We start from the raw sequence: 25,606 nt of genomic DNA, 5'->3' as shown, positions 1-25,606 counted from the left end.
ACTGTCAAAGCATGGGTGAAGCGGTGAGAAGAGGTGTGTGGACAGGGGTATTTGTACATGTTGGTCACGGCAGAGCAGCAGTGTTACCCACCAAACGGGGTTACTAAGGGTATATGAGCGGACAGGGCAGTGGCAGAGGGCTCCCAACACGTTATGGCTGCCAACTGTTGTCCTGATGATCATTGGCAGCAAAGCAAGAAAAAAAGGTGGAAAAGACAGAAGGGGGAAATCAGAGAGTTTGTGGATGAGATACACAGTGTGTAAAAGATCAGTAAATGAGTGTAAGAACAAACACTAGTAAATGAACAGCAGACCATCAACTAATGTCCATGTCTGGTCGGTTGCACAGAAGAGAGATCAGCTCTGTTCCAACATGCTTATGACTCCTATGCTCAAAATTGATTTTAATATATTTTAAACAGATTAGAATATTGCTAAGATAACAGTGCTATGCTCAATGCAACAAAAAAAAAACCCACAAATGTGACCCTCATGTCATAAGTCTCACGGGTATAATTGTGGCTATAGCCACAGTTGTATGGGTCAAATTTATGCCAAAAATCATTAGGATATTAAGTAAAGATCATGTTCCAAGAAGATATTTTGTACATTTCCTAACGTGTATATATATATATATATATAAATAAAAGTATTATTAGTAGTAATATGCAGCTGAGCTGATCACCTGCAGTGACACTACGCACAAAGTCCACCTGAACACAGAAATGAGGTTTAAGCGACAAATTAATTTATTTGGACAACTTTAAAGGCGATTTTCTCAATATTTAGATTTTTTTTTTTTTTGCACCCTCAGATTCCAGATTTTCAAATAGTTGTATCAAATATTGTTTTCAAATATTGTGGTCCATGGTCACAAATATTAGGTAAAATCAGCAATTTTGTAAAAATCACACAATGTTTTTTTATTGAATGAAATGCATTTTTATATTGAATTAAATAAATGTATTATTTTAAAATTAACATTTCTCAGGGCTTTTTTTGAGATTAGTTTTTTCTGTGAAGGATGCATGGGATGTTGAATTAAAAAAATATACATTATTATTATTATTATTATTATTATTATTATTATTATTATTATAAAACAACAACAACAAATAATAATTATTAATATAATTTGTAACAAAACCCAAGTGTGTCTTTATATACACTGTATTATTAATAATAATACTTTATTATTATTAATTATCTTTTTTCAATTATCATCAAATTATTTAACATCATCTAATAGTAATACAATATAATTTATTACAAAAAACAAGTGCGTATCAACCTACAAACTGTCATATGAACAACCAGTTTAAGATTTAAGTTTCACATCCTTAAGTACACAAAACTTGCTTTCAATATGAACATCACTGAAAGTAATCCTACGTACAGTATAGTTCAATAAGTGAGTCAGACTCAGTATATTCATTCAATAGGTTCCTTAAATAAAATTTTTGGACAATTTATTAAAAGAACCAGCTCGAAAGAGTAATTTATTCTTGAATCATATTATAGTGGACTGCACTTTCTGTAATCGGAGGGTTAGACTTCAAAATATCTGCAGCAACCAACATGCAGTAAATTTAATGTAGAAGGAATACCAATGGGGAGTCTGTTCTTCTTGTTGGCGGGTGTGGTAGCTGGGGAGAGCTGGGGCGTGTTAGAGGGTGTGAGCTCCAGACTGTTGCTCTTTGTCGTGCGGGACTGAGGTACATTGGCTATTAGGGTTTCCAGAGCCAGGTGGTCTTCTTCTCGGAGCTGATCACCTGCAGTGACACTACGCACAAAGTCCACCTGAACACAGAAATGAGGTTTAAGAGACATTTTTGATTTGGTGCAAACAATCACAATAAATTGCCATCCGATTATTTCTTTGCATCAATATCCAGTGAAATAAGGATTTACGGTGAGCTTTCTTTATGTCTTCGGGTAATTTTTTAACTCACTCTTAATCAGTGCTGGTAATTAATGCAGGTGGGCCTCATTATTCAGCTATCATCATTAGTGAATTTCAAACAGTGAGTCTAATGCAATAACAACATAGGAGTCGGCCTAATTGGCTCTGTAAATGACAGTGTGATGATGAACATCTTGCTGCTCATGCTGAGAAGAAAAACAGGGAAATGGAGGGTTATTGGCTCTTGGCAGGGTTGGGCAGGAAGAGCTAAAGCATTATGACTGTAAAGGTATGCAGCTTGACTGTTACTGCTTTATTGACATGACGGGTTTGGGCCTGTCTGCTTTACCTTCTTTTAAAGCTCAACAGAACAATTCATATTTCATTGATCTGAGTCTCATGTGAGAGTAGAGTAAAAGTACTGTACTGTGATTAGGGCTGTCAAATGAATAAAAAAGTGATTATTTTAAATTAGTTACACGACCCTGTGATTAAATTAACTGCAAATTATTGCACATCACGTAAAAGCTCTCAAAAGAAGACAATTCAATGCTTTACTCATCTGCTACAATAATCTAAAATCTTTTAATTGACACTACAAAAAAGTGGCTTTAGACGTCAATAAATGATTTGCTTTATTTCCATATCATTATCATAAGCTAGCCACAGGCATATAGTCCAACAGTCCACAGCAATCCACTGTGCAACCGATCTGTAAGTGTTAATGTTCGAGTGTGCTTATTTACATGCAGGTCAGGGGACATGATTGTGAATATGACAATGTTTAGGATACTCTTATGTCTGCTAAACTAAAAAGATTCTTTTTAGAACAGAGAACAGAGGCTGTTCACAAAAATGTCAAACCTTTTTTGGAAGTCGTAACATATTAGCCAAGAAAAGGATGTGAAACTGCATAAGTCTTATATAATAAGTCAGTTACAAAACTGCAGACTGTATTTTAGAGGAATATGATTCCATTGCAACCATGTGAACAGCCCATTTCGCTCATTTGTACTTTTGATGATGTAATCATAAAAGTCATCTGACGTTAACTTCCTTCAACACGTCTTTTTCTTCATTACATACCAGAGCTAAAAGCTGATTATGAGTCATGAAAACCACCGTCCGTGACAGGCCCTCCAGTAAATTCATTGACGACATGGGTGGAGCCTCGACAGCTCTTCCACCAATGACGACATCCAAAAAGGCAGCAACACATGTCTGAAAAGACCAAAATATTAACTGCAATTAGTCAATCCACAAAAAAGACTTGAAACATATTAATGAACCATTTAACATTTTCTGATTATGTTTGAAATAGTGTACTAGCACTGCACTACTCATACTATTTGTGTAACACAGACAAAAGTTTATAGTTTGGGTATGAACGTTGATATCTAGCGATCAAATTAGAGCAAATCACCTTTTTGAAAGTGTTTTGACACTTGTAAAGGTCCTGTTCTTCGTGATCCTATTTTTCAAACTTTAGTTAGTGTGTAATGTTGCTGTTAGAGCATAAATAATACCTGTAAAATTATAAAGCTCAAAGTTCAATGCCAAGCGAGATATTTTATTTAACAGAAGTTCCCTTTCAAAGCCTACAGCGAACGGCCGGTTTGGACTACATCCTGGTATTTCCTGCTTTAATTACGTCAGTAGACCAGTTTGTTGACTAACCTCCGCCCACAAGAATACGCGAAAAAGGGGGCGTGGTCTTGTTGCTCCCTCGTGGAGAAGAGGGAGTGTTGCGTTCGGTTCGGTTCTGTTGCGTTTGTTGCCATCAGACGCTGTTATTTTCATCCCGGAGTCAAATCACCTTTGTTTGGCCTTCAGGGGCTGTAGTTTGAGCGCGTTCATCTCCCCGTTATGGTAAGAGGCGTGACCTTTCCGGTAACGTGCGCTCTGCGTGTGCTAAGCTGCTGTCGAATCACAACACGGGAACCGCTGGCACAATCAGAACTCGTTACGTATTTCTGAAGGAGGGACTTCATAGAACGAGGAAATTCTCAGGCCGTTTTGAGGACAGTGAAAACAGCGGTATACAGATAAGTAAATTGTGTGAAAAATACTGTGTTTTTTTACACATGCAACATTAACACATGTTATATTGCACACTGTAAACACAATCAAAGCTTCAAAAAAAACACGAAAAACGGGACCTTTAATACATACAAGTCATTATAATGTAATACATACATTATAATGTAAACTGGCCAGTACGCGTGCAATATGCGAAATATATATAGTTTCAGAATCAGAGACAAGGAAGCTTCATCATTTTGGAATTCTTACCTTATCAAACTTTGATAAACTGCTTTTACGTCGAGGATCTCCATCATCTGCATCAGACATGGCTAATTGTTGCAATAACTGCCCCACCTAAATCATCAAATTAGATTTTATTTTTCCAAATACATTCATAACACAGACAGACATGAATCACAAATACTTGTATTTACTTGTATATACTAAATATTTAACAAGCATTTTATTGTTAAAAAAAAAAAATCAACTTAAACCAGGTTTCTAGCACTGTCACTGAATCTACAGCCTCACAGTAAAACACATTTTTTTATCCTAGTCAGTAAGATTTATTATGTTTTTGAAAGAAGTCTCTAACGCTCACCCCCGCTGCATTTATTTAATCAAAAATACAGCAAAAAATTGTAATATTGTAAAATATTATTCCAACTTAAAATAACTTTTCTATTTTAATACATACATAAATACATAAAGTAATTTATACCTGTGATGTCAAGGCTGAATTTACAGCATTATTATTCCAGTGTCTAACATGCTGGTTTGGTACAATGTTTTGTTTTTAAATACCATATACCTAAATATCATTCAAAAGCAGGTGTTGTGAATGTGTAAATTCTAATCTGCAATACGGTTATACTGTCAACCCTCTACAATGCAAATAAATCACTCGCATATGTGACTAAATCTTCACTCTGGGTGACTAAATAAATGTTTATCATTAGCCATTGGCTAATTAATGCTTAGATTTTACTCGCCAGTGTGTGTGTGTTAGAGGCTAATTATAAGTTTAGTATAGATTTATTTTTACTCGCTGAACACTCTGACTGATCACTTGAGAGTTTTGCTCTCTGTCAAGCGATCTGTACCATTTCAATTCAACTCAATAGATGCGCTGCGTACCTGTGTGACGTACTGTAAACTAGTGTAAAGGCGCATGCCACGCTGTGGCTTTGCTGAGAGCGCTGTGTTTCTTTCACACATGCAAAGAGAGCGCGAGAGCCAGTGAGTCTCACATACCATGCAGAATCAATGCACTACACGTAACCAATATTCTCTGTTGTATTTTCCTGTCAAAATAAGGTCATTTAGAATTATTTTAGCTTTTAAGCAGAAGAAATGCCAGTTTCTCAGCGCAAACGGCAATCTCATTGGCTGGCGCTCATCTATTCCGTCTCTATTTTGAGTTCAGCAAATCAGTTTGAGCGAATGCAGACAACCTGATTAGTAATTATGAACCCAGGAGCTCAATCTTTAGTGTGCTGTATATTATTAGTAGAAGAATTAGTAGTAGTATTGCTATCTTTTAATAATAATTACTATTATCTTCTTTTTTTTACAGAAACACTGAATGGCTAACAATATCTTAAGCACCACCAACAGTCCTAAGTTCAGCTAAGATTACATATGCATTCATACATGGTTACCACGTTTTAGTTCTAATTACTAAAGTGCTTGATTATCATAATATAATGCTAGATTGACTGATGTTAAGAGTGTATATTCAAATATTTAAAAAGCTGTGCCATTTTACAAAGATCATAAATGTACTAGCCAATGGCGAGTAATTACATTAAATTTGTTTTGTGATATACTCATAATGATGCAACACGATTATCCTCTACCTGCATGAGGTTGAAACGAGCCACCTCATTGATGGGTGCATCCGAGATGATGCCGTACTGTTCAGGGTTGACAATGGCTGGACAGATGAAGCAGGTGAGCAGCAAGTCGGTGAGCATCGTCCTCACCTCCCCGACCTCTAACCTCTCCACCCGTGCCAGCGTCTTATACATCTGAGACAAAATCCAACGCAGACTCTGTGGGAAGCAATAGGTGTTCTGCTTCAGGTAGCCAATAAAGGTGTTGACCAGGGCCACGAGCTTGGCCTCATTGGCCTCCACCTCTGCCTGAACTTTTCTGCGGTACTCATCTGTGCCTTTCTCCCCAAACAGGCGCTCCTGCTGGGTCGGGGTAAATCGCTCTATCAGTTTGGCTGGATCTGTCTCTAGATGGTCCTCGTCCTCCACCAGCAGCTGCATGATGGGCTCGTGAAGGGTAGCAGTGAGAAAAAGCTTAGCTGAAAACAGACCCTCGGAGAAGAGTTTGAAGAGGATGCTGAAGGCACACGTGCCTCGCCGTAACAGGCGGCGAGGGTTGTCACTCTCCTTTAGTTCAAATTCCACCAAATAACGCAGCACCTGGTCAGAATAGGACAGCACAAATAGAGTTACAGTATATAAAGTATATAGTTGAAGTATATAGTGAAAAAAATACAATTAAAAATAAATAAATACATACACATAAAAAAAATAATATATATTATATATAATAAATATATAATAATATATTATTAAAAATATATATATTCAAAAGTAATGGCTAATGACTAATAATGGCTAATAAGTCCTTTGGTACAACTGCAGATTTCTATCACTACACACATGTATATCCAATGTACCTGCAGCAGGTAGCTTTCATCCTCTTGCATGATGCAGTTTCCATAGAGTGAGGTGAAGACTGTGTGTATGACCCCCTGCGTGTGCTCATGATTGAGTCTCTCTCCTGCCACCAGACAGGATGCCACCAATCGCGGGTTCTCCCTCAACCGGCCCAAGAACTCCCCGTAGATGCTCTCCTGAAAGCCCAGAGTCTTATAACCATCCACAAACTGTGTGTCCTCCAGAAACTTGGCATGCTGACAGCATTCCGCAGGAGAGGCCTCAACACTGGAAAGGAAAGAGACACATTCAGAGAAGTGGATTGCAGAAAACAGTGTGATTAAATCTGATCACGCTGGAGATGCATTGGAATGAATGTGCAAAAACATTTCAGATAAAGAAATATCTAGACTATCTGCTGGTTGGTTACAACAATTCAATATATCCCTGTTGAAGATTTACAAAATCCCCACTGAAAGGACCACCCTGAACTACATTGAATGTTGGACTTTCTAGCATCCAAGACAGGAGATTTAATAATTTGATAGTGTGCTGCAATGTACTATAAATGATGGTAGAGCTGGGCGTAGTATGACCAAAAATTTGTATCACTGTATTTTTGGTATGATTCTGGTGGTTTCACGGTATATCACATATGTTTTTCTTTTTTCATGACTGGACCTTTATATAAGTTTACAGTGGATTATTTTACTTTCAGGAGAACATAAAAACGTCATAGAAACTTCATAATAAAGTTAATGAAGTTGTCACTGTATAAATTAAATATAGATTAAACCTTATTAAAGTTAAAAAAAGTTATTCAGCCAAGAGCAGTGAGTGATCTTTTTCTTTGACCTTTGTTGTTTGACAGCAGCGGCTATATTAGGCTGCTGTCACTTTAAGACCTAATGCCTGGATCGAATATAATGTTACACATGCATTTTATTTCTCAACTGTTTACGTTCACGTAAGAAATAACCGACTGTGTTTATGAGGATATTGTCCAAGACAGGCATTTTGACAATTTTGTGTGAATTTGTCTGTTCAAGTGCAAGAAGATGTGAAAGAGAACTCACGTGCACTGAAGTATGATTGAGTATGATCGCATTAAACTTCAAATTGAGTTCTCTTTCACATACTATTGCGCTTGAAGATTTAAACTGGCAAGGCTTAAAAACACATGCAAATGATAAACTTTTGTGTCACGTCTTTCACGCTGTCCACGGGCCATCAGGCAGTCCTTATTGTCGAACTCTATAAGCATTAAAATAATAAGCTAAACCAGTAAAAATCAATAGATTTCTTTTTTTTTTCTTTGAAGAGTGAGTCGTCATTTACTCACACTCATGATTTTCCAAACCCGTGTGACGTACTTTCTTCCATGTAAAACAAAAGTAGAACTACTAGAGAATGTACAGGCCACTCTTCCTCAATATAATGAAAGTAAATGGGAAACCAAGAACATCCAGAAACATTTTTTAAATTTTTTCCACAAAAAAAAGAAACTCATACGAATTTAGAACAATATTAGGGTGAGTATAGATGCCCAAACTTTTTTTTTCTCATTTTTTGTGAACTTTTTGTAACCAAGTCTAAAATGATGAAAGACATAAAAGAAAGTATTAGTCAATCAGATGCCAGAATTTGTCACGCTAGACTACTCATTTGGCTCTTTCCCCAGCCTCAACCACTGAGATAATCTGCAATGTGATCTTAGTGATTCTTCCGGATCAGTTAATCAGGTAATGAGTTATGAAAGAAAATCACAAGGAGAGTCTCCTGGTTTTACTGGTCTGGAATGCAGTCACCTGGTTAGGATGAGGCGGTCGAGGTTGATCCTTTGTTGTTTGGCAATCCAGGCTGCGCGGTAGAGCCTCTCTGCTGTCTTCAGCACTTCATTGTTGAGGCGCTGGATGAGCTGCTTCTCTGATGCCACGTACAGCCGTTCCTGCTTCAGGTGGTGGGCCAGAGTGTGAATGTCTGGCTTCACCATCATTCAGCTCAGCCACGGCGCTGCAGATAGACAGCAAAACAAGTAAAGTTGTAGCATTGCAAGAGTACTACAAAAGGATAATGCCAACTGAATATAATGTAAATGGGTCATTCCATGTCTAATCAAGCAAATTTCGGAAACTTCCCCAGCTCAATTTTTTTTCCTAAAAAAAGACAAAACACAAATAGTGATGAAAGCCAAAATATTAAATGTAATGGCTGTATATTTAACGAGTAATTCACAGTTGTGTAGAGGAAGATCAAAATGACACATTTTCACATGAGATTTGGAGCCAAATTATAGGGGGGGTAAAAATTACTTTAGAAAGATGGTAGCATCATTATTTTATTTTTACACAGAGATTGGTGGGTCTATTAGTTAAATATGCCCATATGTGGCCAAAAAATTAAGATTAAATACAAAAGATACAAAAACATTTTATAGGAACAAGAATCTAAACTTATATTAAGATTTCCTTAACACTTCTTGAGTTACAGACGTGTAAAGTTCAGATAAAATGTATATATTTTGCACGCAGAGAGGTATATTGTAAGCAATTATTTTGATAGAGAGAAACAAGGTACATTTCTAGTTTCAGTGTTATTTGTTCTTCAGACATAACTCTTTAAAACACAAGTATCAGCTGTATGAAATGTGATCCACATATCTCTGGGATTGAACCATATAGGGCCTTCAAAATGAAGATACGAAAAGAAAAGTTTGTTAAGAACCTGAATCTAAAAGGATATTAAATTCTCTCTAATACTTCTTGAGTTACAGGCAAGCAAACTTGAGGCAAAAAAAAACACACAAGTAGTGCGTTTTTTCCATTTTTGGCATATAGCCTAATGCAACAAAGATTGCTTAAGTTAACAGATTTAACTAAAAGACAATGATGCTTCCATCTTTCTAAAGTCATTTTTAAAGTCATTTGGCATCAAATATTCTGAAAATTGTCATTTTGAAGAAAAGAAAAAAACAGTGAATTACTCAGTAAATAAACATTCATCATGGCATTTAATATCTTCATTTGTGTATTTCTTTCACCAGAAAAAAAAAACTAAATTAATTTTTATCCGAGGTTGAGTTGACAATTCAATAGAAGAGATGGGCAAACTATGAGTAACAAAAGCTGAGCGGTATACCATGCTTTGGCAGACATCATATTTATAATATATTCTTTTGAGTCTTTTGTTAACTCAAGCATTACTTAATGTGAAGCTGTATTTTATTTGATGACAGATTTTTTAATTCATGTCATAAATAATCGTACCTTGGAGTTTGCATACATCAAGTATTTTCAAATAAAGAAAATAAAATGAGATGAACTTTTCATTTATGAACATTAATTCACTAAGCTATTGAAAAAATAAGTAACACAAATTTTTCTTCAAAATTAATTGCACACAGTTACCATGAAGTTTTTGGTAATAGCCTACCACCCACCCTGATGGGAAACTGACAAACTTGAGCAACTGTTTTCAACAGAGACAATGAATACTGATCAAAACACAATAGACTTCAGTTGGAGAAGCCATAATTAATTAGACATGAATTTTTAAAAAAGAGGCTCTGAGTGACAGAAGAACAGTTAGTCTACTCTAGTCAACTGTATATTGTTCAAGACAAAATACATCAAGTTGACTAGAATAAATCAACTAGACATTTTGCATTGACCTGGTTAACAGTTTTCACAGAGAGTTCGCTCAATATGTCGTAGTGTTCAAATATAATGTGACGTCTAATTTTTTAGCAAACTGTGTTTAACAGTTTGGAGGGGTTTTGTAAACTAAAAATTTGTATAAAGAGCTATGATAAAATGCATGTCTAATGCCTATACAAAAGTATGATGGACAGTGCATTTTCAGTCACATCAAAAAAAAAAAAAGCTATTTTGGCTAATGTTCTCAGGCCGAAGAATAGGGTTCTTTTTTTTTTCATTTTTACTTGTACTGACAAAAACACATTTATATTTTTCATTAAACATTGTTTTCTTGCCACATCTGGTGTGGATATGTCACACACTAGGACTGGGTGATATGGACAAAAAAAAAATCTCTGTATTTTTTGGCTGAATGGAGATATACTGTATATATTCCGGTAGGGCTAGCCGATTTTTCAGTTTTTTTCTAATTATTCGAATTTGATGTTTTGCCACAATTGTATTATTTTTAAATCAAGAAATCGTGGTTTGAATAAAAATTTTAACATTTAGACAGGTTGACAATATAGCAATGATAACAGTTAAGAGAAGAAACATCATTTGTATCCAAACATGATGGCGCGCATGATTAACCGCTCTCGTGTGACAAGCTCTATGAACGTAGAACACATCACGTCTTAAGCGGCTGTTCACACGTTAAAAAACGTTGAGGCATTGGACTTGGAAAAAAGCAAAGATATTAGACTTGATATTGAACTTGAGCGCCGTGTTTTTAGAATGCCGTTTCAAGACGCTGCTAAAGACGCAAGACACAAGTGCAACACCCAAACGCGTCTGCCAAAAATAAAAACAATAGGAAAAATAAGATACATTTGTACAATATTTGCCTTCCTATTTCATGCATATTTTCTGCAAAGATATATAACAAGTCATTTGTTTTACATTTATACCATACCATGTTGATCACTTCAGATGTGTGCACTTGGAATACAACTTTTTAAACCAGATGGTTAAAAAAGAGAATGTTACCTGAAACATATTGTAGTTAAGTTTTTTAATTTGACAAGTTAAACAAAAAAAAAACAACAATAAGAATTTTCAGATCGTTCTGAAAAAAAAAAAGGTTTTCTTTTTTGCCATATTGCCCAGCCCTATATTCCGGTATTTTCTACTTTTTTTCTTTTTAAATACGGCATGTCTCATGTTTAGGACAATTTGGATTATGCACTTTCCCCGCAGTAGCTCACTCGGTGTTCTCTGCTATTTGTCAAATGCGCTCGTAATATCAAACTACTGTATATCGATATAAATGGTATTGCCTCATCAGTTATAAAAAATATATTGATATATCGTACAAACTGTATATATATGCCCAGCCCAACCAGTCATTGCCGTAAATCAGAATGGAATAAGAGGTATAATTACTTCTGGGAAGCAAGCAGAAGTATTTATCTGGCGTCAGGTTTGGTTCTTTCTGAAGAGTAGTGTCATCTACATGTACTAACCTTAACTTTTCCCAACATGGTTGCAGTAAAACACCCCCATTATAATAGCAGATCTCAATATTACACAAACCTTATAGGATAAAAGCACATGAGGCCTATTATGAAAGTAAAATCACTAGAGATAAAGTCAATAAACAGAGCTGCTGAATAGCTCAAATACAACTGTGTAAGACAAACAATCAGGCTTAAACAGGAAGACTACTCTATTTCCTCTGAGACGGGAGAGAATAGAGCAATTTTCGCACAGGGAACTTACGAGACTATAAACACGTACATACAGCATAAGAAAATTGCACAAATTTTATAAGGTCCAAAGGGCATGCTGAAGTAAAGTATTTTTTAATTACTTCACCTTTTTAACCCAGAGTCAGCACACAGCAATGGCAACTACGCACTTAGCTTCGATGCGTTTCATTTAACCCCATGAAACTGCCGTAAAAAGAAGCAAGGCATGAAATGCATCATTTCTGCTTATTGGTTTTGCGTGCAAAACAGATGCCATGCACACACTCTGCCATAATCTTTGACCAAAATCATTCTATTGGTACACGAATGCAGCTAAGAGTATTAAGGATTTTACAGCAGTTAAATCCATTAATAATCCATTGTTAAATCATGCACTAACATCATGACCAACAACGCAAAGAACTAGACCATATAAAATGCTGTCTTTTAGACAGAATCCTTCACCACAAACTGCACAAACTATTCTGAAAAAAAGCAATGCATGCTATTTGCTTTTGGTCAACAATGTATTTTAGGGCCCAGTTCAAACTAAATTCCTGATGTTACTGAAATACAAAATCCATAATACATAAGTGAAAGATAATGTACAGTCAGTCAATAATATCATATAATAAACACTGCAAATCTAAACTCAAAAACATGCAATGAAAGGACCAATCAGAGTGAAGTGTTCCAGAACCATAAAAAAATAAATATGTAAATCAATCAGTGTTGTTGCCTAAAACTATTAAAAATTGTTTCTAATAATTGAAAACAAGATGATAAAATATAAATATTAGGAAAAAAATCTAATATTTGGCACCTTGGTTACCTTGACAACTAACAGAAAAAAAAATGTAAGTACTAAAATTACTAAAACTGAAATTGAATTACGATTAAAGCTGAACCAAAACATTTTTTTAAATTCACAAAAGCACATAAAATTACTACAATTTAAATGGCAAAGACTTTACAATAAGGTCTTGTTTGTTAACATTAGTTAATGCATTAAATAACATTAGCACTGCGCAAAATATATTTAGAGCATTTATTAACCTTTGTTAATGTTAGTTAATAAAAATTGTCATGTTTATGTTAGTGGTAACAGTTAACAATAAAGTTTAATTTGTTAACATTAGTTAATGTATTAACTAACATGAACTAACCATGAGAAATACATGTATTACTGTTTTTGTTCATCTTTGTTAATGTTAGTTAATAAAAATACAGCTGTTCATTGTTTGTTCATGTTACCTCAAAGTGCATTAAAGGTGCTGTATGTAAGAATGACTGCTAGTGGTTGAAATGGATACTGCAGTCCAAATTCAAAAATATTGTTTGCCCCGGCCCCGGCCCCGCCCCCTCCTCCCCAGACTCGACGCTCACGTGGGTTGCCAGTTTGAGGACACGCAACAGGAAAGAGCGCAATTGACAATGGAATGCGAGGAGACTTACACAGTGTAAGTTGATGAGTTGATTTATCCACGTTTTAATGTGCTTTTTAAATGGATGCCGAGGCTTTTTCGGTCGGGTAGAATCTGTGATCTCTGACCCAGTTTGCTTGCTGGCTTCCATTGGAATATTACTCTGTGTTTTCCGCCAACTGGCAGCCTGTGGTGGCGAAATACTATTGGGCAACATGCGGTATCGCACAGACCAAAACAAAAACATACATTCTGACACGGAACGCACATTTCAAAGTAAAATAACTGCCTGTAGCACTGTTTTTCAGAAAATTAGTATGTGAACTCAGCACTAGTCACACTAGTTGACTTCACTTTCTCACACAGTGGAGGGATGTAGACAAACAGAAAGCACCCACACAAGCCCTATTCACTCATATGCGCGCACACACGCAAAAACACGCACACGCAAACATTCAAACTAGAGGAAATGCAGAAAATTCTAATAATTTCTTGGACCGTTCCTCAGGCACAAAGAGGTCTTTGTAAAGCACAGTTACACAGGAGAACGTGGGATGAAGAGCAGCCCAGAGACACCCCCGATTGTGCCGGGCCCCTGCGCATCCGTATAGCAGCCCACAATACAGAGCGGAATATCCGTACATCCGCGGAGGCCTCTTGTACCACTCACTCCTGAATCAGCTCAACCTCTTGTCATCCTGCCAAATAAAGCACATCACTGTTCTCACTGTGTTTTGCGGTTGAATGCAGTGGTATGTGAAGATTTAGCCTTGGGGGCAGAGGAAAAGGCCACCTATTCTTACGTTCTACTGCTATTCTGAGAAGGTTTAAGGTAGTTGTAATGGCTTTCGAGCTTTAAGTGTCAATAAGCTTATAAATAGAAAAGGCATGTGCTAGGTTATAGAGAGTAAGCATTAAATAAGCTTACCAAAGAAAAACTATGAAACACAAAGCAAACAACTAGGCCTACATTTCTAAAGATCTAAACATAGCTTAGATGGCCATATGGTATCAGATGGTAATAGCAAGATACTTGTATGTACATTACCATCCAAAAGTTTAGGGTCAGTAAGATTTATTTTTTAAAGCAATTAATAAAGACCTTATACAAATATTTATAACAAAATAACTATTTCAAATGATTGCAGCTCTTTTTTCAATTTTCTATTCATCAATAAATCCAAGAGGACCTAGTTTTCCACAAAAATATTAAGCAGAAGTGTTTTCAACGTTAAAATATTTTTTAAAACATTAAAGAGCACCTATTATGGCATTTAAAATGTTCCAAATATTGTTTTAGAAGTCCCCAACAACAGTTTTGCATGCCTGCAATGACAAAAAAGACTTTAGTTTTCTTATAATATGCATTTATTTTTACCTGTTTTGACAGCTATTCTCAAATGATTCCTTTAGTGATTCACTTTTCAAAACCCCGCCTTTACGTGACGCTAATCTGCGGTGATTGGTCCGATGACCCAGTCAGTTGTGATTGGTATAGTCTGTGCAGATATTTTCGCAAACGGAACGCCCATCAAAGTCTTATAGTGACAGTAATTTGTTAATATGTGTCAGGAGTTATGAATATGAAAACCGCGTCGGTACCGTTGGATTGTAATAGGAGCGTCAGCTGATCTCATTCATAAAAAAACTCCTCACGAAGACTCGCGACAAATCAACATCCCTCAGGGCTTTTAGTTCAAAAGTGTGCAGATGAGGAGACATATTGATAGATTCTCATATGTCTGTGTCAAATTTCTAAACAGAGGAGTATTTTTTATTCAATACTGCCTCAAAATGCGCAGATGTCTCTTATGTGTCGTTTTCAATTCATACTGGCAGCTGGATGGCGCTCTGTGCACATGTAGTCCATATATGGTACAGACAGACGAAGAAGATACCATGTGCCATAATAGAAGTCCATAATAAAAGCTTCCTGAGATCGCGAAACATGCAGACATTTGAAGACTAATAAACACACAATCGCGACAATGTATGGTTTGTCTTCAAGCCACTTAGTCTTCAAATGCTCATCCTTGGGCAGATGAAAAAAGTTTGCTTTTGAGTCGCACTTCAGAACACAGCGTCTCGTCGCCATGATGTTTTCTAGTTTTCACTGGCGTCTTGGAGCGCAATAAGTGGGCGTATCGTATTCAAATAACTTGACAAGTTGACGTCATCTAGTCAGAGAAAAAGCTTCGGTCTTCTAACGATTCTTAAAAATGACTCAGAGTCGACTCTTACTTTTGAAAGAAAATAACTATATATACGGTGCACTGTCATATTTCAAACTTTTCAGGATGTTTTTGTTCACTTAGATCTATGTTACACACTACATGAAAGGTAAATTTCAAAATGCCATGATAGGTGCTCTTTAAATTAGAAAACGGTCAGGCTATTTTAAATTGCAATAATATTTAGCAATATTAGTTTTTACTGTATTTTTCCATCAAAAAAAAAAAAAAATCAGCTTTAAGCATAAGAATTCTTAGTACCAACTCCAAACATTAAGAAAATATTTGTGTAAAAATGTTTTATGACAAAAATATTTTGTAATTTAACCTCCAGTACTACAGAACAGTGAGAGGGATGGATATTTTATCCACAAAAAAGAAATAAATCACATTACTTTGTGATTTATTTCGTGATTACTTTGACAAGCAACATCTCAAATTGCTGCTGCTTAGATAAAGATAGGGGTGGGAGAAAAGGTCGACGCATCGCAATTCGTTATCCAACGATTGCAATGAATTCAGAATCGATTCTGTGTTCAATTCAAATGGCCAATTCACCACTGTGCGCACGCGCGGCCACTGGCCAAACAGAACCCGTTGATAGGCGAACGTTCGTATGCTGATGAATTGCCTTGGTTTAAGATAAAAATGGACAAACTACGACCTGCTCAGGGGCGTCGCACCCATGGGGACACTTTTCCCGGTGAGAGGGTTCAACAGCCGCATGTTTTATGCAGTTTTTCCGCAGTTTTGCTCAAACGCCTTACAGCAGTCGCTCCTCCATTCCTCTGGCCGCTCGGTGTCTGCGCTTGCTGCGGTTGCCTCTCCATTTAAAAAATGTATTTTGCCAATTAAATGCAAAGTTTTTAATTTCAAAAGCACTTCTAAATTAAGTTAATATTTCCAACAAACGAAATTCTGAGCCAAAATAAAGAAGTGGTGCTCAAGTAGGCTATAAGGCGCTTTCCTTGCCATTAATGCTTAATAACACTTCTATATCTCCGATGCGGTGGCCGGGACATAAACCTTCCAACATCCGTGGCATAATTTTTGGAATGACTTATCGAATATTGCTGAACTACTGCACAGTGTTTCAAACGAATGGAAAATTCTGAACAAAGACTTCGTTTTGGTGAGTGATTCGTTAAATGTCTCTAACATGACTGTTGCAGCTCGGCAAGTTCTCTCATGTGAGATGTTATGCGCACACACTGAATTTGGCTTCTCAGCGAGCGCTAAAGTTGTTTTTCTTCTGCATTAGCCTATGCTTGAAAGATTTTTTGTGGCTCTAACCAAAGTAAACTTTTTCTTTTGCTTTTAAAGCTACACTGTGTAACTTTTTTAGTCTATTCTTAGCTAAAAACACTTAGTTCTTTCAAAAATATATGTGCTCATTAATGTATATTTACTTCTTTCAAGTAATAAAGTATTCTCGTAAGTTTATAATATGCCATTGAAAATACATAAGGTAATGGGATCTAACGGTGGTCGCCATGTTGCCCCTCCATCTTGAAAGTACATTAGCCAAAGAGGGACATACCCGTAAATTCAAGCTTCGCCTTTCGCGTTTTAACCGGTTTTAACACTGTGCGCGTCAACTTGTTCAGACTTGTCTGGTGCATGCGCAGAGAGTTTTCATCTCAGCAGCTCCAGTAACAGTTATACAGAGTTTTCCTGGCTTGTTTATTCCTCAAAAGTCTGTTTTTCCTTGTGTGGTATTTCTGTGCGTTAATAACTCCGTGAGTAATAATAGTTATTGTCATTGTGGATGTGTTTTAGAGTGTGTCATCATGTAATTCAGTTGATGTCACATCAGAAGTATTTTTGTGTCAACATACAATAGCGTAATGCTCACCTATTTGAATAGTCATTCAGTTATTAACAATGTTTATTCGTTTATAGAAAATATTTGCTTGTAATGTATGTTGATGGAAATATGTATCAGGTCTGATCGGCATATTAACACTTGTTATACAGAGCTAAACCTGCGCACACACTTTTGTAATCCGACACCGCTTGTTAGCAGCAGCGGCGGCAGCTCCGCTCCTTTTAATGCAGCTGCATTTAGCGCCTATATATGGTACAATAAGCTCTGGTTTACGGTTACATTATACAAATGTAACTTATAAGTAGAGTTATACAGTTCTTAACTGTGTATATTCTGTCATGTCATTATCATGTATATTTACCATCCTAATTTGTTCTCTCACAGAAACCACATTTATGTACATATCCATGCAAACCTGTTTATGCCTTGCAATTGGATGACTGAATAAACATTACTATCATCAAAGTTCACTCTGGATTAGCTGCAGTTCTTTCTAGCCGAATAATTAGGCCAGTTGAGTTCCAACCATCCCACTGCGCACAGAATATCCCACAGGCACCGTGTCGAATGTGGACGAGGTCGAACTGGAAGCCATATTAATCTTGGACTAAATCGGCCACCGTAGGAGTTAAAACGAAATCGGAATTGAACAGAACAGAAACTAAAATTCACTGGATGGTCATATACAAGTTCACCACTAGATGGGGGAAAATATCACACAGTGTAGCTTTAAAGACAATTTTTGTTAAAATGTTCTAAAGAAACTAAACAGTTCTCAATTTACAACTAAGTGTGACAATTTTTCATTCTTAACGATTGTTCTTTGCAATTGTATATATGGCTTACCATGTTTCATTCAGAGCTTGTTAATCTTATAACTTTGTTAATAAAATAAAAGCATTGAAAGAAATCTTCATAATCATTTTTAATATGGCAATACTGTCAAACAGATATTCTAACTAAAAACAAAATACATATTAGCTCCAATCTTGGTTAAAATGTAAAGTTCATGTATTTGCACAGCAGGATAATTAGTTACCAAAAATCTATGTTAAGAATCGTTTTGGGAATCGGCTCGTTACTCCCAGAATCGGAATCGGATCGAATCGTTAAGTGCCTTAATATTCCCACCCCTAGATAAAGATGCATTATTAAAATAAATAAGTAAAAGCAAAATTAAAATAGTATTTCTATTTTGAACTTATGTGTTGAAGATAGTAATGGCATCTCTTATTTATATTACTTTACTAAAGGGATAGTTCACCCAAAAATGAAAATGAAGTCATAAATTACACAACCTGCGGTTGTTCTAATGTTGTATGCCCTTCTTTCTTTTATGCACCAGCAGCACAACAAAAGGAGAATTTAAACCAAAAAAGTGAATGGCAGTGAATAGCGACCAGCATCAAAAGATGCAAAAGTATTGCAAAAGCAGCACACGTCTTGTTCTGGGGGTATGACCTTCAGTGAACGGCTACGAAATGTAAACTCGTGTGCGCGTGTGAGACTTCGTTAGCGCCGCAGTTCACTCCATCTCGCCCAAAAAGCACACAAGTTGTGAGAAATCTAGATTAAGAAAAACAACCCCTAGAAGTCCCAACAAAGTAATGGTGTACTTTCTTCACTGAGTTAAATATCTCCAGACCGGAACTCCATGGATTGTATTTTTTGTCACATTTTTGTTCATCTAGATTTTTCACAACTTGCATGCTTTTTTTGGGCGAGAAGGAGTTATCTGTTGCGCTAATAGAGTCACACAAACAAGCACGACACGTAGGCGTGCACTTAAGACCAACAGCCAAGGTCAGGGTTTTTGTTAAATAATACATTCAATTTCATATCATATACCCCCATGAGCACTTAGAATGATCCCATGCAACACGTGTCGTATATGCTGATACTTTTACACCTTTTTAATAAGCTTGATGCTGGTCACTGTTCACTGCTATTTCACATATGGAAAAATGCGAGCTGGACATTTTTTGAAAAGTCTCTTTTTGTGGTCCATAAAAGAAAGGAGGAGTATACGGCATTTGAACAACAATTTTAGGGTGAACTATCCCTTTAAGATTGACTTTTACTGTTCAATCATTTAAACCAGTAAATATAAATATATATAAACATTTCCATCATCAAAATTGTCCCATTTTTTCACACTAAACATATTACACAAAATATCTGTAGTCGTGCAGTGAGGGAAAGTACAAACTGGACCATAATAGGACCACAGAGAAATAAAAGGGGCATGCTGCTTTTCTTGCACTGCCAAATTTCCGGTAGAGGAAGTTAAAGGAGCAAATAACTTTTTCTAGACACAGTTGCCCTATTTTGATTATGAAAAAGATCAACAAAACATCAATGGATCTATGAAAATAGAAACATTTCACATCTTATACATAGGGCTTATACTTTCGGTTTGTAGGTTCGATACTTTTTAGGCACCGACCGAATTGCCTCGATACATCGAGTATCGTAAAAAGGTCTTATCGTTTGAAACCAAATTTCTATACCTAAGGGGTTAATCTCGTCAACGCCACTGAGCCAATAAGCAAGCAGCATGATTGGCTGTGGCGGGAAAACACTAGTTTACGCCGGTGATGCCCAGAGTCTTGCACGTGAGACTGTAGTGTATAACTCCATCATTACGGCTCCGACACGGCCACCAGAGCTGATCAAATATGAAGCGCTTGACAGTGCACGGAATAACTTAAATTAAAAGGTGCTGTATGTACATTTTGACTGTACTAAAGCAAAAAAATACCATAATATGTTTGCAGATATTTAAGAAAACATGCTGAGTTCACATATTCATTTTTCTGAAAAACAGTGCTATAGGCAGTTATTTTACTTTGAAATGTACGTTCCGTGTCGGAATGTCTGTTTTTGTTTTGGTCTGTGCGATACTGCACAGTTTACAAACCAGTTGGTAGAAAACACAGGGTATTATTCCTCGGCATCCATCTAAAAATCTAAAAAAGCATACTAAAACGTGGATAAATCAACTCATCAACTTACACTGTGTAAGTCTCCTCACCTTCCATTGTCAATTGCGCTCATTCCTGCAGCGTGTCCTCAAACTGGAAACCCATGTGAACGTAGAGTCTGAAGCCCCGTTCACACCGCCAGCGACACGCAGCGACAAAGCGACACAATCACATTAATTTCAATAGAACACTGGCGACTTCCGGAGACACGATCGACAGTGACCGTTGGCGACAGAATGTGGGCGTGTAAAGCGACGCGAGACACGCAACAAAAGTTCCGAAATTTAAACTTTATGCAAATGAGAAGCGATTTTCGCGAGCGACAACCTATAGAGTGAAGTCAGTGGAGTGCACGTGATCCGTCTGCTGTACTGCTACTGCGGTGTCGTGTCAAGATGGAGGAGAAGTTGATTTTAGCTGTTAGCAATTTCCCTGTTCTTTACGATATGTCTCTGTGTACATACAGAGACACATTTAAAAAAAAAAAGATTCATGGAAGGACGAGGGTGATCAGCTAATGACGTTTATAGGAAACCCGTAGTGGGAACGCCCACTAGCGACATGAATCTCTGGCGCTGGTGACATGCAGCGACATCTTCGCTGGCGGTGTGAACGGGGCTTGAGGAGAAGGGGCAATATTTTTGATTTGGACTGCGGTACCCATTTCAACCACTTGCTGTCATTCTTACATACAGCACCTTTAAGAGCAGAAAGTTGCTCCGTATTCAACTGCAAGAAGAAATGTCTACTTTTAAACGAACCAATTCAAAGACAAATACTTTGATTATGTAATCCAAACAAAATGTGCATTTCCCTCTATAGGCGCACGCGCGTTCACTACTGCGGTGATGACGAGTCCGCATCGTCAACTTCATCTTTGCAGCCAACACGGACTCAGAAAACATTAGTTTATTAAAATGTCTCCTTGCTATTTTTACATAATCATTGGGCGACTTTTGCCAGTGCTTTGCGGCAAGCTTGAGCGCGAGGCATATATTCCGCCCCCCAGTACCTTATATAAGTCTGTAAAAACCATAAAATCAAAGTTTTTTTTTTAATGTGTAATGCAATCTTTGGTAAACTGGAAAATTAAAGTTGGTAATGAAGTCAAAATATCGATGTAGAAAAATGTGGAACGATACCCAGCCCTATACAAAAGGACACTGAGGCTGAGATAAAATAAGTTATTATTATGCAGCAGTGTTTCTACACTAAAAACATCCCAGGGATGTTTGTCTGGTGGCAAGCAATAAGATAAGACACACTGCAATAACACTGAGTCAATGTCAGCAGCGATAAATTCACAAGCAACTAAAACCCAGAGATCAGTCTACTTACACTTTTTTTTAGGTTTTGGACTGCAGCCGATGCTGTTTTTAGCAACTCAGAGAAAGGCACACTTTCTAAAAGCATTGGGAACAGGAGGAAGGTCCTTTTTTCAGTTCCTCTGTTCTCAAGAGCTGCATTTGGATTAGATCTGACAGCATTTGAGCAGGTAGAGCAGACTGTCACTCTGAGGAGGAATGGAGAGAGAGAGATGGATGTGTGCTTAGAGTATTCTTATGCAAGAGAACAAAATGTCAAAATGTATTCAAGAAAATAGCCCAGGGGTCTAAAGTAGGGATGTAGCGATGTACAGATAACTTTTTTAAAGGCCAAGTACAACTACCAATAAATTATTTTTGGTACTTGCTGATATTTCAGTACTGTGTCATATCAAGTCCAGTACAATGCTGTTACAGATACAGTTCACTTTCCATTGGCTACAATTTTCTTTTTGATTAAAATGACTGAGCTCCCTTTCGTTTGAATGACACACACACACACACACACACACACACACACACACACACACACACACACACACACACACACACACACACACACACACACACACACACACACACACACACACACACACACACACACACACACACACACACACACACACACACAGTACACTAACTTAACATTAGACTTGGTGTCTTCCTGAAATAAAGATATCAACCTCTCTCAAATCTTGCTGAACTCAAAACTGTACTTTTTTGGTTACTGTATTTAAATTTAACCAGTATTTTACATTCTACTATTCATTAATTTTAAGCAATCTAATTTTAGCTGATTAAAATCATTTTATAGATTAATTTGAACAAACGTATTACTATTCAAAAGTTTAGGGTCTGTAATAGTTTTTTATGTTTTTGAAAGAAGTCTCTTAAACACACAAGAGCTGCATTTATTTGGTTAAATACAGTAAAATAGTAGTAACATGAAATAGTTCATATTTAAAATAACTTTTCTACTTCAATATACTTGAACATTTCATTTATTCCTATGGCAAAGCAGAACATCCAGCAGTAATAACTACAGTCTCTAAGATCAAGTATTCGTTTATAATTATCAAATGTTGTTTTGCAGTGTTTGTTATAAATTATTTATCCATTTTTTTGGGGGGGGGGGGGTTATGTCAAAATAGGGATGTTGTGTATTCTTTATGCTTTATGTATTTGTTACCATCAATGAAAAATACAGTAATGCTCTGTTAAGGAACATTTATATCTGTATTTGTTACCATCAATGAAAAATACAGTAATGCTCTGTTAAGGAACATTTATATCAGTAATTTCATTGACAAGATTAACACTGGTATTCAAAGCATAACTCAGGTTAGGTTGGTGCCTTAAAAAGGATCCGTTTTTCATTTCTTCTTCCTCTTTGCATCTGGTTGAATCAGTGCTCTCGGTGCCCTTAAAGCACAACAGTAAGGAGCTCTGTGGGATATGAATCATAGACTGGATGCAACATCACGCACTTTCACACGTTTACTACTATGCACCAGACCACTCATGAGAGAAAATACCCACATTTTCAGCAACGAATGCAGTCGGACTCTTCAAGGGACAGCATTGTGGATGTACTTGTGACTGAGCAGATGAGTAATCCAGAGTGGAAGTATACAAGTTTCATGCATTATGAGCACAATGACACAACATCTAAGAAATGGAAGCAGCTAACATGACTAGCTGGGGATAGGGATCAGTGATGCGCGGGTCAATGTATAAACAACCCGCACCCGACCGACGTTTTCAACTAACCCGCCCGCAACTCGGACCGCAAAAAAAAAAGAAGAAAATATTGTACCCGACCCGCTTCCTGACCCGCATTTTTTTAAAGTAATAAATGCTCATCGTAGCTCATTGGGCCATTGAGAAAATGTTTCAGGCCCTGACGTGGTGCGCTCAGAGGTGCAGCGGCGAGAGCAGGCAGTTCTTGAGGCGGCCCATCATTTTCCATTTCAGCTGTCTAGATGCATACTATTGATGAACGCGATGTTTATGTTTCGACCCGGCTTGAAGGTCATCAGCAGGTCAACTGCGAGAAAGCCCTTAAGAGCTAGTTTTCACTTTCTTATGCCAGCTGAGTGATAGTTGCTTTTGAATAGAAGCTTCAACTAAATTACATGTTTATTACATAACACTAGACTATATCATACAGCATTCAGAAAAAGAACAGTTTGCGCTCCTAATGGATTGATTTATTCATTTATTTTGTTTCATTTTCTTAACAATTAAGATGCTGCATGTGTTTATCCAGTCTAATCGATGTGTGCGTCTCTCCCCTGACAACAAAAATCCCGCCCCCTCTCAGAAAATACATAAAACTGACTTTTCTGAGCTATATGCGTTTAAAAGTAGCCTATTAAAATGGCACAATGGCATTGCTCAGTTCAACGTGTTGGGAAAGCGGGCATTTTGTCCAAAAGTTAATAACGCTCAACATTCAAAAGGAAAATAAGGATGACCCGACCGACCGCGACCCGAATATCATTAAAAATTATTTTTTAATGAATGACCGCAGGCACCCGCTCATTTTGGATCAACCCGCGCATCACTGATAGGGATGGAACGGTATGAAAATGTCATATCACGATTAGTGACCCAAATTATCACGATTATCAATATTATCACGGTTTTGTTCAAATTAGATGAAAGTGTTCAAAAAGAACACATGCACACACTGAAAACATTTCAACAAGTTTTGTATTTGAAAATCACAAACAACAAATAAAACAAGCAGCTCTGATCTTTTTTAAGCAAGATTCTATTCTGTGGCATTTCCTTCCTCATAATGGCCGTCGTCAATAGCAACGCATTATAACAACGCACATTCACGCATCACAACGGACGCGCTCTCTCGTTTCATTCAAATGCAACTTGCGGCTCTGTTTTGGATTGTATTGAAAAAGAAATCTTTACTATTTACTTTACTATTATTTTACTATTAATACTACTATAATTACTACAACTTCTTGTGATCATCTAGTCTGGACGGTTGTTTTGTACACTGTACAAAATGGATTTACAAACAGAAAAGATTTAAAACATTAATCTCAATTCAATATGTTCCCGTAATTATTTGTGGTAAAGAAAATCTGTGTAATAAGTGTACAATAAATAGGGCTGCACGATTCTTGCTAAAATGTGAATCACGATTTTTCTCCATGGGAATTGAGATCACGATTCTCTTACACGATTCTCATTGTTTCTTATACTTGAAAAAAAATGAATACATTTTAAATAAAAGTAATTAGTTACAATTAAATTAAAATGTAGAAACAACAAATGTAGACAGACTAGATGTAAATATATGCTTATTACTGTTTATTTCTATGTTTATGATTATTTAATATCTTGCCTTGTGGAGAGAGGGTTTTTGTTGTCTTATTTTGTGGTTTCATTTTGTTTTTGCGTTTTTGTAAAAAATGAAAACTATAAATAAAATATTTAAAAAAAAATGTATAAGAAAACGCTTAACGTGGCTTAATGTACTAAGACAGTGTTAAGGCCCTTTCACACCGGACGCGTAACGAAAAAGCGAAGCGGAAAAAGCGAATATTTCGTGTGTGAATAGTTCGCGTCAAAACCATTCACACCAGCCGCGACGCGAGTTTGCAACGTTTCAGAGCTCCAACATTCCAAAACATTCGCGCCGACAGCCGAGCTTTTAATTTTCTTTTAAAGACAGAGAAGAAGGTTTTGGGTGCAGCCAGTCTTAAAGAACAGAGTCTGAAGGGGAGGATGCTAATCTTATACAGGAGCTAAAACTTTATCATGGCCGGTTCCTCACTTACTTTCAAATGTCCGTGGGAC

At 36.8% G+C, this 25,606-nt stretch overlaps 1 protein-coding gene across 6 annotated transcripts in view; it reads right to left on the bottom strand.

Moving 5' to 3' along the window:
* gapvd1 (GTPase activating protein and VPS9 domains 1) overlaps positions 1–25,606 on the bottom strand; it is a 53,646-nt gene that overhangs the window by 21,565 nt on the left and 6,475 nt on the right. For 4 of the 6 annotated variants that reach the window (XM_079826497.1, XM_079826499.1, XM_079826498.1 and 1 more), the window contains exons 2-7: positions 8,412–8,616; positions 6,624–6,891; positions 5,788–6,363; positions 4,196–4,282; positions 2,990–3,124; positions 1,608–1,800 (exon numbers count right to left, since the gene is read on the bottom strand). In XM_079826497.1, coding sequence (XP_079682623.1) covers positions 1,608–1,800; positions 2,990–3,124; positions 4,196–4,282; positions 5,788–6,363; positions 6,624–6,891; positions 8,412–8,599 — 1,447 coding nt within the window. In that variant the 5' untranslated portion in view covers positions 8,600–8,616. Of the gene's footprint in view, positions 1–91; positions 173–1,607; positions 1,801–2,989; positions 3,125–4,195; positions 4,283–5,787; positions 6,364–6,623; positions 6,892–8,411; positions 8,617–25,606 lie in introns of all 6 variants that reach the window. The other 2 variants (XM_079826495.1, XM_079826496.1) reach the window with 1 other exon arrangement.

Source organism: Gobio gobio (genome assembly GCF_949357685.1).
Source record: "Gobio gobio genome assembly, chromosome: 10".
Lineage (NCBI taxonomy): Eukaryota > Metazoa > Chordata > Actinopteri > Cypriniformes > Gobionidae > Gobio > Gobio gobio.
This window is presented reverse-complemented; position numbering and strand designations above follow the sequence as displayed.